The following is a 16,092-nucleotide window of genomic DNA, read 5'->3' on the forward strand; positions in this document are numbered from 1 at the left end:
CCGTACAAATTTTCCACTGCATCATAGAATCTCACCAAGCACTCTAGGATAGTAGATTTTCCTATCCTTGCAATTCATCCACCTGCTTCTGCAGATGCCCCATAAGCAAGCATCCGCAAAGGCTTGTAAGTTTTTGCTCCGGGATAAGACCCAAAGCTCCAACATCATGCTTTTGAATGAAGTATGTGTCGTAATTACAAATATCATGCATGATTTTTTGGAACAAATGTGGCTGCATTCTATATCTTTCTCGAAACTTAGAAGCAGGATATAATGCAATTTGGGATAAAATAATCCTCCATGAGATTCTTACTCGAAACTCCCTACGTCGTCACATTCGGGGCACGCACGACGACGGTGTTGCCTTGATTGATCCATCATACACACCGCTGCTGCAAGCAGTTGTTCCTCTTCTTCATCGACGTCCGATCTTCTTGAGCACGTCTACGCGGATTTCTTCCCTTTGTTTTCATTGCCTCTCCAACACCCTCAACAAGTTTGACATTGAGAGTAGAATGTGTTTTCTAAAATATGAGAAATGAAGGAATAGATAAGAGATGGTGTGAGAGGTATGAGTTGATGGTGTAGTTTTATAGAGGGAATTAGAAGATAGAGATGACACGTGGCACAATTTTAGAAGATGAAAATCTTATCTAAAATCTAAGATTATAATTTTTTTTAAAATATCTGAAAATCTTATCGACATTTGACACGTGGCACAATTGTAGGGTGAAAATCTTATCCGAAATCTGAGATTATAATTTTTAAAAAATATATGAAAATCTTATCTGACATTGGACACGCACAATTTTAGAGGGTGAAAATTTTATCTAAAATCTGATATTATAATTTCTTTTTCAATATCTGAAAATCGTATCTAACATGGGACACGTGGCACAATTTTAGAGGGTGAAAATCTTATCCGAAAATTTAATTACAAAAGATTATCAAAATTAATGGTTTAAAGTATAAAAAAATAGGAAATAAAGTACAATGAATAGTAATTGTCTTAGACTTGTCATAGACTTTGCCCTCATGGGTGGAACCACAAATGCAAAGGCTGACACTATTTACGTGAATAGTGGTAGCCCTTGCTTGCCCTTACCTTAAACTTAGCCCTTGTGGGTGAAGATGCTCTTATGAGTGAATTATTGGAAAGCTAAAGAGACAAAAAAAATGTCTTCAATTCCCTTCGCTATATCACGCAGCAAAGTGAGAAACACAGAACAGTGAAAGACACTCTCCTCTCTTTAAGGTTAGGGCTCCACTTTTGTATCCCATCTTCTCATCCACTTCCTTCAGGTTAGTAAAAAATCTTGAATGTCTTCTTTTCCTTATGGTTGCATCATGAAGTGTGTCAATATTTATCTTTTCCTCGTGAGTCGTGCTTGCATCCCGAAGCTTATCATAATTTCATAAAGCTATGTTCGCATACAAATATTTTATTATATTGATTTTGTCATCTGCTACGTTTGCATATAATATTTTACTAACCTTTCCGCATGTGCTTCAGCAGGCTTGCGAGAGGCTTTTTTTTAATGCAACTTATTTTAGAATTAAAAAAGATGATGGGTAGTTATATTCTATAAAAATATGATCCATTATTTGATTTTTCTTTTAATTTTAATTTTTTTTAAATATTAAAAAGTGTGAATTTACCATATTATCCTCATTTAATTAATAATTTTAATTCTTAATGTTTGGATTAATCAATGACATTTTCTAGTATTTTGAATGTTTCATCATTCTCGGCCTTTTGCTTTATATATACTAGCCCCTGGCACATGCTCACGTATGTGCCAATTGGTTTTGTTTTATTCTTTTTTATTTTATTTTTAGAATTAAGAAAAGATAACATGGGTAGTATGACCTATTATGATTTTGTTTTTAATTTTAATTTTAATTTTTTTAATATGAAAAAGTGTGAATTTACCATATTATCTTCATTTAATTAATAATTTTAATTCTTAATGTTTGAATTAACCAAGCGTATTTTGAATGTTTCATCATTATCTGTTTTTTGCTTTATATATATAGATTATATTAATTTAACGCTTATTTTCCATGAATTTATTATTTAGGTGGATAATCTATTTATTTTACCTATAATTCATTAGGTGGATAATTTTTTTCATGGAATATTGTCAATTTGATTACATACCACTCATGGGGCTAGATTTTATCTTCATTGTGAATTGCTGGAGTATAATCAGACTCTTGTAGTGTGACCATGTTATGTTGATTTCTGAGTGTTTATGAAATGTTGATGATATGGAATGGAATAGATTTCTCAATACACGTGGCAACAAAACAAAAGCTCAGGGCCAAGAACAAAGCTGAATCGGCAGTCCAAATGCAGCAATGGCAAGGCGACAAGCATTAACTACTATACTCTCGCTTTGCCCTTTCCGCTGCTTCTTCACCCCTGTCTCTCTCTTCCACACCCATAATACTATTTTCAGATGATTTAGTGTATTAATTAACTGTCTTAGGCTGAAACCCAAGACTTAATTAATCAATTAAATAAATGTAAAAGCCTTGGGCTCTGCCATTTTTCTTCGGAGAAATTCATTTCACAAGAGCTTCCAAGCAAAAGCACTTTTGGGATCATCAACGACTTTGAATACTGTTCTGGGTCCGCGCTTATTTTGATGGCTCTTTATTCAACTGCTTTCTGCTTCAGTGGCGTGGTTTCTTTGCCTCGCAATTCGGTGTGTTTTAGTCAAAGGACAGTCCGAGCCTCGGCATTTTCTTGTCCACCTCTCAGTTCCATTTCCAGATCGAATGTCCAAGGTATGCTTTGGTTTTGGACTTGTATAAGCTTCACTTGACAAATGGGTTTGCTTAGTTTCACTTGTTATCTAAATTTTTTAGCTCAGTGGACTTTATAATTTGGGGCGTTTGTGATGTTCTTTGGATTGCTTGAAATATTGTGTGAATTCATCAACTTGTAGTTATCATGGTGTGGGTTGGCCCGTTTATATAGCTATAATGTGTTTAACTTCACAATTTGTTGGGGGCATTATTTACACTTGTTGCCGGTTGCTATTTTTATCGAATTTTCATTTGGGTATTTATATCAAGAATGTCACAACTACATTGTGGAATTGAGGACGATATTGCAACTAAGAGAGGACATAGAGACCATAAATGAATCAACGACTGTTCTGATTGGTTCTTGTTTACTACATATGTGAGATGATTTGGTTCTTTAACTGTATAACTGTCCAATTCTTTAATCTTGTCTTGGGAAGTTCGAAGTGAAAACTGCTAGAGATGTTTGGGGCTGTTTAACCAGTGAAGGTCATCCAAATATAGGGTTTTGAGTATATAGTATTTGCTTATGTAGAAGATTTTAGCAAGCAATGCCACTCTGCCTATCATATCCCTTGTGATCTCTGTAGCAAAGCAAACAAGAAAGAAGGATATTGGAAAGCTCCAAAGTAGAAGGCAATATATGCTGGGATTAAGGAAAATGGATTCGGTCAGTATTAAGGCAATCCAGGCAAACCAAGAATTATAATTTAGAAAGCTATGCTGGAGGACCATAATTCTAACGTCCTTGTGTACTGCTAGTTTCAGCAAGTACAATCTCATTTTTGGAGCTTAGACATTAAATTTGAAGATATTATGGGGAAAAATACAAGGAATGAAGGAGAGGGTCTGCTGTTTAATCTTGAAGCATTACCTTACCCCTCGTGTAATTTGGAAAAAGCCATTTGTAATTACAAACATGTGTAAATGTAACAGTATCATTTCACTGGTAATTATGAATGCATTTAGTAACTTGAACCCCAAATCCCATGCAGTGTTGTGATGAACTAAAGTAGTAGCATATGAGGGAAACATATACATCTAGAGTGAAGTGGTAAGATTGTCTGTGTTGGCCTGCCTATATGTGTATTGTATCCACAAATAACGTGATATTAGGAACCAAGGACAAAAGAAAGCAACAACAAAGAAAAGAAGAACTTACCTCAATGTTGACAACGAGCTCCTCCACTGGAGAGGTGGGAAATCCACTGAGTAACCAAATCCTCAAATTAGTACTCAGATATTTCAAGGGCAAGGGAGAGGTGAGGAGCATCACTCCCTTGCCATCGGTAGAGCCATTAGGCGCTGGTTCTCATCCTAGACAATAGCTCTCTTAAGAGCAAAAGAACCAACAGCTCATGGGCAACATGTAAAAAGCAAAAGAACCAACAGCTCATCGGTAGAGCCATTATGGGGGCCCTTTAAGAGCAAAAGAACCAACAGCTCATGGGCAACATGTAAAAAGCATTTGAGATTTGAGTTTTTAATGTGGTGTTTGACTGGGATCGGTTACTGGTGAAACCCCTTGTACACCTAAGAAACCTTGGGAGACTGAGGTTGTCTTGGTCGATTACTCAAATCTTTGATTGACCAGGAGTATCTGGTCCCCTTAATAAACCTTTCAGTGTACCTAGAGCATGGCTTCTGGCCAGTCAATGCCCAAGTCTACCAAGAGAGCTTTTGTTTGTTCACCCCAGATGTCAATTTCGGTCATGATTTTGTCTGTTTTGATTTATTTTTTCAGCTTAATATCTACTCTCGTTTTTGTTATTTCTAAGCATCGTAGACATATCCTACAATATGTTTGGACTATCCTAGACACATCCTAACTCTATGTTTGAGGGTCAAGAACTTATCCTAGTTCAGTGTCTTTGACCATAACTAAAAGCTGGAAGTACTCTAAAGTTTGGGGGATGTCTTGATCTGGTCTTAATTGTCTTGATTCCCCCTCAACTGTCCTGAGTTTGTCTTACCTCTAGCTGTAATATTGATGCTTGTTACGTATCTATCTGTCCCTGTTTCTAGAGGTCTTTGTTGCACTTGACCCTCCATTTGGATGTCACCATTTATCACACATACACACCATGAAATTTGCCAAACTATTATCCTAGATTTTACACTTTGTGTTTGGGTGGCTGCAGTCAGGGCACTAAGCTTGTGCTTTCTTATTTTGCAGTACATGTACACAATGAGTGAACTTTGCATATGACTTGAATCATGGGTGACATCATACAGCTTTTGGTCACCTGCTTACTTCGTATCAAAGTTTTCTTCTGTTAAAAACTGAGCCTTTCATTGTCTGACTTTTATGTATTTTAGGAAAAGTATTTGCAGGAGATGGACTACTAGACACAAAGGAATCCTCCCTTGTGGTTTGTTTTGGGGAAATGCTTATTGATTTTGTCCCAACCACTAATGGACTTTCATTGGCTGAAGCACCTGCATTTAAAAAAGCTGCTGGAGGAGCCCCTGCTAATGTTGCAGTTGGCATAGCTCGTCTTGGTGGCTCATCAGCTTTTATAGGGAAGGTATCATTTTGAACATATGTGTCCATATTCTTGTTGTTCTGATTTAATTAGATGAAGGCAGCACTTTTTATCAAATGTTTTGAGTCTTTAACTAATAATTTGGCTACTTTGACTTCAGGTAATCCCTTTTTCCTCCCGCCTCACATTTTAGTTTTAGTGTTTATCCTTCTAAAGGTCAAACCAAAGTCCTTTTCCTTGTCACCTTATATGCTATATCATAGTTGCCCACACATTTGTGTTTACTAGGGCATTTTCAACTTAATTTGCTATTGTGTCTCTTATCTGTAATATTACATGTTGTCACAACATTTATACAGTGAAATCTTCTTCTTCTTATGCGTTAAAAAAAAAAACAGAGAAAACTCTTTCTCTAGTTTTGCTTCTAATGCTTTAACAAGACTAAACAAATTGAAAACCATATCTCTTGTGTTGTTCAGCTCTTTACTGCATAAATGTTGAATTCATGGGCTAAGAAAATAAAAGCTAACTTTATCCTTTCAAATTTTGAATATTAATATGCAATGCCTGCAGGTTGGGGAAGATGAATTTGGGTACATGCTTGCTGATATACTAAAGGAAAATAATGTGAACAGTGAAGGGATGCGTTTTGATCCTGGTGCACGAACTGCTTTAGCATTTGTTACATTGAGGAGTGATGGGGAACGTGAGTTCATGTTTTATCGTAATCCTAGTGCCGATATGTTGCTTCAAGAAGCTGAACTTGATTTTGATTTAATTAGGAAGGTATGAAAGAATTGCTATTATTGGTAATTAAACATCAGTGATGATTATAGTTGTAAAAGAGTCAAAACTAGGCGAAGCTAAATGCATCTTATGAAGGAAATGTCTAGAGCCAAGTATCTTGCATGGTACATCATCTGATTGAAGAATCCTTCTGGTACACCTAAACCAAATTTCAATTACACATAGTACACCTCATGTCAAAAGGATACTTCAATTTTGAACTATTTATCCCAGAATACAGATGTATGCATCTCAGACATCATGATGGCTGCAACACCAGTATCGGTGTTGTCTTTCATTTAGGTCACTATGTTGGGCTCTTCTTATTCTTGGATATCACGCTGCATGCCTGTCTTATATCTCCTTACATACTCTAGTTTCGCTGAGTTTTCACAATTGATTTTGTTTGACTTTTTCTTTATAGTTAACGCTCAAGGTATGTCTTAACCATCCTGTGTCAGGCAAAAATTTTACATTATGGTTCTATAAGTCTTATCACGGAACCATGCAAGTCTGCTCATATTGCAGCAGCTAAAGCTGCAAAGGACGCTGGTGTAGTTTTGTCCTATGATCCTAACCTCAGGCTTCCATTGTGGCCTTCTGCAAAGAGTGCCAGAGAAGGAATTTTGAGCATATGGGAGACTGCTGATGTTATCAAGGTTTGCAAACCTTTAAATATGTAGATTATGCACCTGTTGGTTCATATTTGATCTTTCTTGTCCCTTTTCTGAAAAGGGTAATACGAAAATTGATTAAAGTAAATGGTACTACGTCCGCTGATATATCAATTATTTATTTTTCAGGTAAGTGAAGAGGAGATTTCTTTTCTAACGGAAGGAGAAGATCCTTATGACGAAAATGTTGTTCGCAAATTGTACCATCCAAATCTTAAATTACTGCTGGTCACTGAGGGCCCTGATGGCTGCAGGTATTACACCAAGGTAAGTTTCCAAATATGCTTTTTTATGTATTCTACTTCTCTCTCTCATCTCTCTCTCTCTCTCTCTCTCTCTCTGTGACTAAAATGATACTTATTATTACAGATTACATATTGATGCATGCACTGTACCATGAATCAGAGTGTAATATAGTAAGGAAATACTTAAGTAAATATTATTCCTTTAAATTGTAAAATTTAGTGTTAGATGAGATTATGAGGTGAGTTTTATATCAACCTTAGTGAATTAATTTGATTTTTTGATTTTATTGGCGATCTCATTAAAAAAATGTTTGACTTTGTTGTCGAGTATCAAAGATAAGGAGGAAAGGGGAGGAATTTAGGATAGAATTGGACTACTTGCTTCTTTTTGGGCATTGTGTCAAAATATTCCAAGAAAATTCCTTTATCGTATATATTCTGGATCGGGGGCAGTTTTCTGTTGAGTTCTTCCTGGGTTTTGGTGTGATGGCTGTTGTTTTAGGTAATGGACTTCTCGGCCATTTTTCTATGTGCCTTCAATTTTTCTGAATAAAATTTGTGTGTCTTATTAAAGAAAGAAAGTATTCATTGGGGAATTAGCAGATTTTTAAAATTGTTGTAGCATGCAAAGTTGTTTGAATGATCACATAATTAGCAGAACCTTTTTAGAATTGTAATTAAATATATATATATATATATATATATATAGGTATATATTTATGCTCAAGTATTTTGAATTGGAAGTAAGCTTTATAATATCTGAAATGAATAACACAAGAGAGATGGTTTGGATACATTATATGAATATATGTGTGTTTGCATGGATGCATGCATTAAAAAATGGAGTATCAAGGGAAGGATGTAGTTTAATAAGGATATTTTTGTCCATTGAATGTTTTAACATATACTCTTATCGAGTACAGGTTATTTTGTTTCCTTAACTGTTGCTTCTGTTTTTCTGGCAAATCAAACTGTTGCTCCTTTGAAAGTGTTAAGGTCATCATTCTAGAATATATAGTGCTTTTGAGCATGAGAAAAATATGAAGTTTTATTATATTATTATTCTTCTTACTATTAATTTTAATGAGCCATATGAAAACTGCCTTCTTTTCCTATATGAATCGTATATGAATCCTTTGAAAGTGTTAAGGTCATCATTCTAGAATATATAGTGCTTTTGAGCATAAGAAAAATATGAAGTTTTATTATATTATTATTCTTCTTACTATTAATTTTAATGAGCCATATGAAAACTGCCTTCTTTTCCTATATGAATCGTATATGAATCCTTTGAAAGTGTTAAGGTCATCATTCTAGAATATATAGTGCTTTTGAGCATAAGAAAAATATGAAGTTTTATTATATTATTATTCTTCTTACTATTAATTTTAATGAGCCATATGAAAACTGCCTTCTTTTCCTATATGAATCGTATATGAATCCTTTGAAAGTGTTAAGGTCATCATTCTAGAATATATAGTGCTTTTGAGCATAAGAAAAATATGAAGTTTTATTATATTATTATTCTTCTTACTATTAATTTTAATGAGCCATATGAAAACTGCCTTCTTTTCCTATATGAATCGTATATGAATCTTGAGGTAGAATAGAAATCGAGTATCTTCCTAAATGAAATATATTTGAACATAACTGTACCATGAAAATAAGGAGATATTTTTATGGTACGCTTTCAATGGAAGTTCAACTTTTAAAATTGGTAAAACCTTTTTTCTCCTAAACTCTAGAATCGAACTCCACTTTCATGACTCCCTGTAGTTTTCATGATATTTATTATTAGTCTTCAAAAGCTACTTGCAAAGTTATTGATTGATTAAGGCTATAAGGGGTTTTTTGGATTAGACTATATCTATCAGTAGTCTCCTAAGATGCTGATCTTGTTGTTTAAAAATCTCTAAATTAATGGGATGATATTGTTTCAGCAAGATTGACAGTATATATACTTCTCTTCCTAGTATTTGTAAGTCTAAACTGCAAAGTGTATGTGTACTTGCAGGAGTTCAGTGGAAGAGTCAAGGGTATGAAGGTAGATGCAGTGGACACCACTGGTGCTGGGGATGCATTTGTAGCAGGAATACTATCACAACTAGCTGTTGATCTCTCTTTGCTTCAGGTACTTCATCTCAGATGCAGATATTTCACAGAACTTTCTTCAAGTTATTAATTAAACATATAATTATATATTGCTACATGCTTCACCACCCTGCACATTGAGAAAGTAACATAATCATACTGAACCACTATGAAATAGAAACTCACAAAAATGGATATACTAAGGTCTCCATGGGAAAACCATATCTTCATACAGATGACTGCCTCTACCATTGCAGAAAAACATAGTAAAAGAAACAGAAAGAAATGAAAACGGATTACAGCCTCTAGGTACTAGTTCTATGAATCTACTTTATAAATCCTTTTCTAATTAAATAGGAAGCAGTGATCTTGCCTCTTGAAGAAAACAATCGTGTGTTTTTGCATAAGCTGCTGGGTAAATTACACAAATGTCCCCTGAACTTTGAGTTGTCTCACTTTGGTACTAAAATTTTCAAATGTGTTATTATGTTCCTGAACTTTGGATTGTGTGTTAAGGACAAAATCCTAACTTCTGTTAAGTATTTTTTAACTGAAATTATCAAGTGAATTGCACATTACCACCTAATTAAGGACAGTTTCGTCATTCCACTTAACAAGTTCTAAATTTACCCAAAACTGACTGATCCCCAATTGGTACTCATTCTGACAAAATTAAGCACTTTGAGGGGTTCTAGAATTAGGGTTTTAGGTTGGGAATGGGATTCAGAATGAGGATGTAGTTGCGGTATCTCCCCTTCTCAGTAAAGAGGTATGTGGAAGTATTTCCATCAATGCCAGATGAAGCTAGACAGGCTGAATCAAAATCAAGGCAGTAATGAGTCATTCTGACCGTGCATATTAGTATTTAGTTCCTTATGTGAAACTTCAATTGTGGATGTGGTGCTAAAACCATTTTGTTTTTAGGTTATGTAAAAACGATATTGGTATCTTTTAAATTGTTGAACTGAAGTTCTAATGTAGAAAAAAGGAACAGTAAGATTATCTTTACTAGCTCCTTCCTGAATTCTTCTTATCATAAGAAAAAAGTTTCATCCAAGAACTTGAAATGTAGAACACGGGAAAATGTGTTCTGTGAATCCCTATCTCTATTAACAGGTTTCAATCACCAAAACAAAGAAATTTTATTTTGTCCTTAGTATTAGTTAAGCTTTGACAATGTCAATAACTGATATAGCCAAAGGAGAAGGCGGTCTTGGTCTGCAACGCCTTTTAGAGGCTACCAAGGGGTATGGGTTCCGGCTAGAACCTCTACATCTGACATGCCCTAGTCTTAATGTACATGTCAAATACCTTTTGCCCAAACTTAACCACAACCCCACTCAGAATACTGAGACTGATCTTTTGTTCATCCCCAAAATATTCCGAAGCCATATTAGTGGATCTAGCCCAAAGGACTTGGTAGGCCTGTGATCTGGGCCTAGGATGTGAATTATCTTAGAGGGGTATGAACAGAACTAAGACTAACACAATCTGAAAAAAAATCGCTCCATGTATGCTTGACTTGAATTCCTACAAGTTAAATTACCCATGCAATATAAGCCCAGTTCAGTTGAAGTTGTGGAAACATTCTTTCTAAAAGCGCAATTAATTATCGGGTGATCAACCCAGTTAATTACTAAGTCAACTTAACCACGGCTTGGTAAACCTAAGGATTGTGTACAATTTAATCGCATAAGGCCACACAAAAGTAATTAAATACTTGATGCATGTAAATAGCACCAGAATTCAACAAATTAATTTTGACTTGAATTTAAGCATATTTCTCATAAGACCACATAGGTAGTTCAGCCTACTGAACCTCACTGGATTGAATAGGCAATCTACGAAAACACTCAACTCCCCTTTGATAACCATTTCGTTTTCATATTTCACTTCTTTTGAAAACTAAAAACCGAAACATGTTTGATAACATCATATGCTTGCTTTTAGCCCATGACCTTGCTCGCTATACGTGGTGCTTGTTTTTGAGTGAACAGTACATCTTTTACTCACTGGAATTTTCCAGTCCTTGTCAGATAAACTGCAAAAGATGTTCACAAATTACATGGGAATCCTTGAATACTTAGAACAGCCTGTCTTTATGTGGGAATCCTTGATTACTTAGAACTGTCTACAGCCTTGGTCATGCAGACCAGTTTGTCACACTATCTAAGGCAAAGTACCTCCTCAACTACCGCCTTCGAATTTATAAAATGCACCACTCCCTCCCAGGGCTGTTAGGCGTGCAATCAGTCTACTACTGAAATTCTAGAGAGTTCTTATCAGGCTACTCTATATCATCATCATTAACAACAAAATAACGTTATTTTACCATAGAGACTCGCTAATCAGACATGTTCCTCCACAAACGGATATTTCATCGTTAAGACAAGAGCACAGGTGATAATGGCTTTCTGAGTTGTAGAAGATCTATATAACTTAGTTTCACCCTTTTATTCCGTACTTATCTGTTATTTATCATATGACTTGGGAAGAAATCCTGCATTTTTGTTTTAAATATCAAAATATATACATAATGAGGATTTTGAATACTGCTGCCTTTTTTATTAAAGAATAGTATTTAACATGCACTGCCTTTTAACCCTTTAACTTTATTGTGAACTTTCTTGATTGATCTGCGGTATTTGGCTGTGTAATTCTCAGTTTCCTTTTCATAGTGTGATTATTATTGATTGAAATATAGGGTTCTAGTTTATATTTTTAATTAATTATTTTGCTAACAATGAATTAAATCTGTCAACCTAAAGAAAGTGGCCATGTATCTGGATTTGACATGTAGGAAGAGGGTAAACTGAGAGATGCTCTTCTGTTTGCTAATGCTTGTGGTGCATTGACTGTGACGGAGAGAGGTGCTATTCGGCTTTGCCGACTAGAGAAGCTGTGCTGAATGTCATGCTCAAATCTGTATCATAGGTTCTTGAAGTAAATATGTAACTACCTCCAAGGTTCCTGCCTATATATTAGAATGGTGACAAAACTGAACCCAATTGAAAATTTTCCAATTTATGGTTGTAGTCAGCTCATGTTGCTGTGAGATATAACTCTGCCATTTTAGCACAATTAAGATTTGATTGTAACATTCCATGTCACCATAATCCAATAAACATTCATGCTGAGATATGGCACTAATAATAATGCTTTTATATTTGTCATGTCTCTGCATTTCATACCCTGTTATTTCATAGTTTATTTTACCACTCATTTATGTTTTGCCTATAACTTACCATATAGCTTTATGTTGGACAAATTATGATTTTTAAACTTCTAGTTGTTAAGTGACCTCATCAAACAGTCAGGGACTCAGCTAGGTTTTGATCTATTTTACTAAGAGATAATCATCTACCTTGTGAATACAACATTAGTCATTTCTAGCATCATCCATGATATATTTTTTTAAATCTTTGTATCATTCCATGATCTTCCATTTTATGAAAAATGCAACAATCGTGACTGTTTTGCCGTTTTCGTGCAAAACTTGTCGCCTTACTCGTAATACATGTCTAGATACAGGTTTTCCTAAATGAAAAGGAAAAAACATTATTCTCATTCATTTGATTCTTTTAATCACTGAGAAATTATTTTCATGTGTTGCAATATTTGAGAACGCTGGCACATTCAGAATCAGATTTCCTGATTTGTCTTTTAATTGACTCTATTTTCTCCTTGCAAGAGCTTTCTACTGTAGCTTGAAAATTAGAATAGATCAAAAAGCACATTCCGTGGCTGATGTTTCTGCTGCAATATCTGTTGGCTTTTAATGGAAAGTTATCTTCTTATCAGAAAGAAAAAAAAAAAAAAGTACGGTACATTACATTCCATTGCAGGCTCAAAAATGCAAAAGCCTATTTTCTTGAAAATCACTTTTCCACCGTTTTCTTCCTTTCTCTTTTTGTGTAATCAATTTTCAGCCAGCTTGATTCCCTATTCATGTGGAATTTCCATTCTCAAGTTCGTGTGGAATTTGGAACCAAATTTTCTCGGAAACAGTCTTTTCATTGTGCTACTAGACAGATCGTTGCCCTTTTGTTAGAGCACATAGTTTTGGAACTTTAGGCCACTCAATATTTCAGATATCACAGCATCCATGCATTTCAAATCATCCAACAAATCAATGTTTCCAAATTGTCCTAGTATCAATTCCTTCACCAATTTCAGGCCATACATTTTTCAAGGTTAAGTAAATTTTAAATGTTTGGTTTTGAATTACTAACCCGATCCGGAATCAGGATCCTATTTTGACGACCCCAACCCCGACCTCGACTATGACGACGACGACCCGACCCGACTCAAGACGACTCGACCCCAACTCCGATGATGACCACAACCCGAATTTGTCTATGATTCGACCTCGATCCCGATTTCGACTCGACTAGTCGGACTCGCTCGATCCCGATCCGAATTCCTACTCTACCTATCCTATGTATCTTCCGCGCGATTATGACTTCTCGATTAACGACACCGATACATGGACTAGATTGCGCATATTGTGGTGATCCGAGACACACTCGTGAGACTTGTTTTAAATTGCATGGCTACCCCGATTGGTGGACTACTCTTAAAGATCGAGGACAATGCAATACGACCGAAGTAATGGTAACGTTATGGATTCCATACTTGATAAAATTGATTCCAGTGAGTTGGATAATTGATTCGTGCAACTGATCATATGACGCTTGATCCGATGATTTTCTGAATACTACACAACCTCGATTTAACTCTGTATTGCAAATGCCAATGGCGTTACTTATCCTGTGATGTGGGCGTTGTCATCCTCTCTACACTGTCTAATACTTTACTTGTTCTATCTTTATCCACTAAATTGTTGTCCGTTAGTCAAGCTTACTGAACAATTGAATTGTTGTGTACTCATTTACCCGAGTTTTTGTTTGCTTCAGGATATTCACACTAAGGAGATTCTTGGTCGTGGTACTAAGAGAGGGGGGCTATATTATGTCAATGACTTCAGTCCTGGCATGGCTAACAGTGTGACGCATCCCTTTGATAGCAAACAAAAGCAAATTTGGTTGTGGCACCGTCGATTGGGACATCCGTCTTTAGTTATATGAAGCATCTTATACCAGATTTATTCTCAGGTTTCAAGGACTCCGACTTCACATGTGATACTTGTATTTTGGCTAAGAGTCACCGTGTGCCCTACCCGTTGAGTACGAACAAGTGTACTACTCCATTTACGTTAATTCACTCTGATGTCTGGGGACCTTCACCTATCATTGCTCCTTCTGGTGTTCGATGGTTTGTCACATTCATAGATGATTGTACACGAATGACATGGCTTTATTTGCTGAAGAATAAAAACGAAGTGTTTTCCCGTTTTCAGTCATTCCACCAACAGATGAAAACTCAGTTTAATGCTCAAATCCAGATTCTTCGCTCCGACAATGGTGGAGAATTTGTCAATCATGACTTTCAGACTTACTTCCAACAACATGGAATTATCCATGAGACGACTTGTCCTCAGACACCGCAACAAAATGGTGTTGCTGAAAGAAAGAATCGACATCTTCTTGAAACCGCCCGAGCACTTCTGATTGGCGCTCATGTTCCTCGCCATCACTGGGATGATGCTATTGTCACTGCAGTTCACCTAATCAACCGCATGCCTTCTGGTGTATTGACCTTTAAAACTCCCTTACAGGTGCTTGCGCAACACAGACCTCTGGCCCTCTGTTTTGGTACTCACACCCCGAATCTTTGGATGTGTGGCTTTCGTTCATCTTCACAAAAATCAACGTAGCAAACTTGATCCATGTGCGCTTCGTTGTGTTTTTGTGGGTTATGCCACTCATCAGAAAGGCTACCGTTGTTATCACCCTCCTACCCGACGTACCTATGTCACTTTGGATGTGACCTTTTGAATCTGAGCTGTTCTTCCATGACCCATTGCCGAGGCCCAAAAATCTAAGGGGCTAAGCCCAAATTAATCCTTAGCCCAATATGGGTAATTGGATGCAAAATAAGCTCAATCGGGTAAAAGGAAATTTATAAGAGCCGCCAACACAAGCTACAAGCCACGAATCATGCCAAACAAGCACGTGCAGAAGAAGCCAAGGACATACCGATATTACTAAATCACGCTCACATGCTCATTCGGTGCTACTTGGCCCGACTCTAGCCTATCATGGCATAATAAAACCCCAAGCACGAGCATAGAAATTATGCGCATTCTAATACCAAGCTACGCCACGAGTTTAAGTGGGCCCAAGCCAGAAATCAACCGGGGCTTACTGAGAAGGTTGTGGTATGGAAGGTGACAAGCAATCACGGGGCCCATTGAGGGTTCAAGGAACGTAGGTTTCAAAGCCACTTGGGGCTTTGGAACTCAAGCCGTTCCTAGAACCCAAGCATATGGGTTAGCATGAGAGAGAGAGAAAAATTGACCCATGCTCTAGGAAGACACCAAAGAACCCACCAAAATATTTAGCCCAGCCCACATCAATAGAATTAAAGGGAAAGCCTTTCCAGCAGCTTGACAAGCCTCGCCAAACGTTAGAAGCGACAAGCCAGAGGACCCAATACCATATGTACAGCCCAAACCCAGCAACTTACAAAAATCTGGCATCAAGTCCTATTCCCGTTTGAATTCCAAACAATGGTCATAAGGGAGCCATGGCAAGACCAGAGGAAATCCATAGGGGTGAGGGAAGTGTCCATCGGACAAAAGGCTCCATCTCTCCCCTTTTCCTCTGTAAGCTCTGCCTTGGAGAAAACATAAGGAAAGCAGTGGCGCCTTCTCCTCTATGGGAAAGCCCAGCTGCGTCAAACCGTTGGAACCATAAAGGGTTCCTTACCCATGCTCCTGGGTGGGGAAATTCATCAAAATAGAGCTTGGTAGGAGCTGCCAAGGAAAAGAAGAAGAAAACCAGACGAAATTGGAGCTCCTAACGCCTATAAAAGGAGACTTTGCCACCCAGAAAAATCATCCCAACTCAACGATCCAGACCTTGACCAAGCTTT

At 36.7% G+C, this 16,092-nt stretch overlaps 1 protein-coding gene across 1 annotated transcript; it reads left to right on the forward strand.

Annotated features, from left to right (window-relative positions):
• The first annotated feature begins 2,360 nt into the window (after nt 1-2,360).
• Nucleotides 2,361-12,269, forward strand: LOC103328592 (putative fructokinase-6, chloroplastic). Its single transcript, XM_008230992.2, is given in 8 exon segments — nt 2,361-2,793; nt 5,134-5,342; nt 5,874-6,086; nt 6,548-6,745; nt 6,890-7,027; nt 9,020-9,136; nt 11,897-11,972; nt 11,975-12,269. Coding segments are annotated over 8 exon segments (1,149 nt in total). The 5' UTR covers nt 2,361-2,651; the 3' UTR covers nt 12,031-12,269.
• Nucleotides 12,270-16,092: the final 3,823 nt, after the last annotated feature.

The sequence above is a fragment of the Prunus mume genome, linkage group LG4 (assembly GCF_029339155.1).
Source record: "Prunus mume cultivar Tortuosa linkage group LG4, ASM2933915v1, whole genome shotgun sequence".
Classification (NCBI taxonomy): Eukaryota; Viridiplantae; Streptophyta; class Magnoliopsida; order Rosales; family Rosaceae; genus Prunus; species Prunus mume.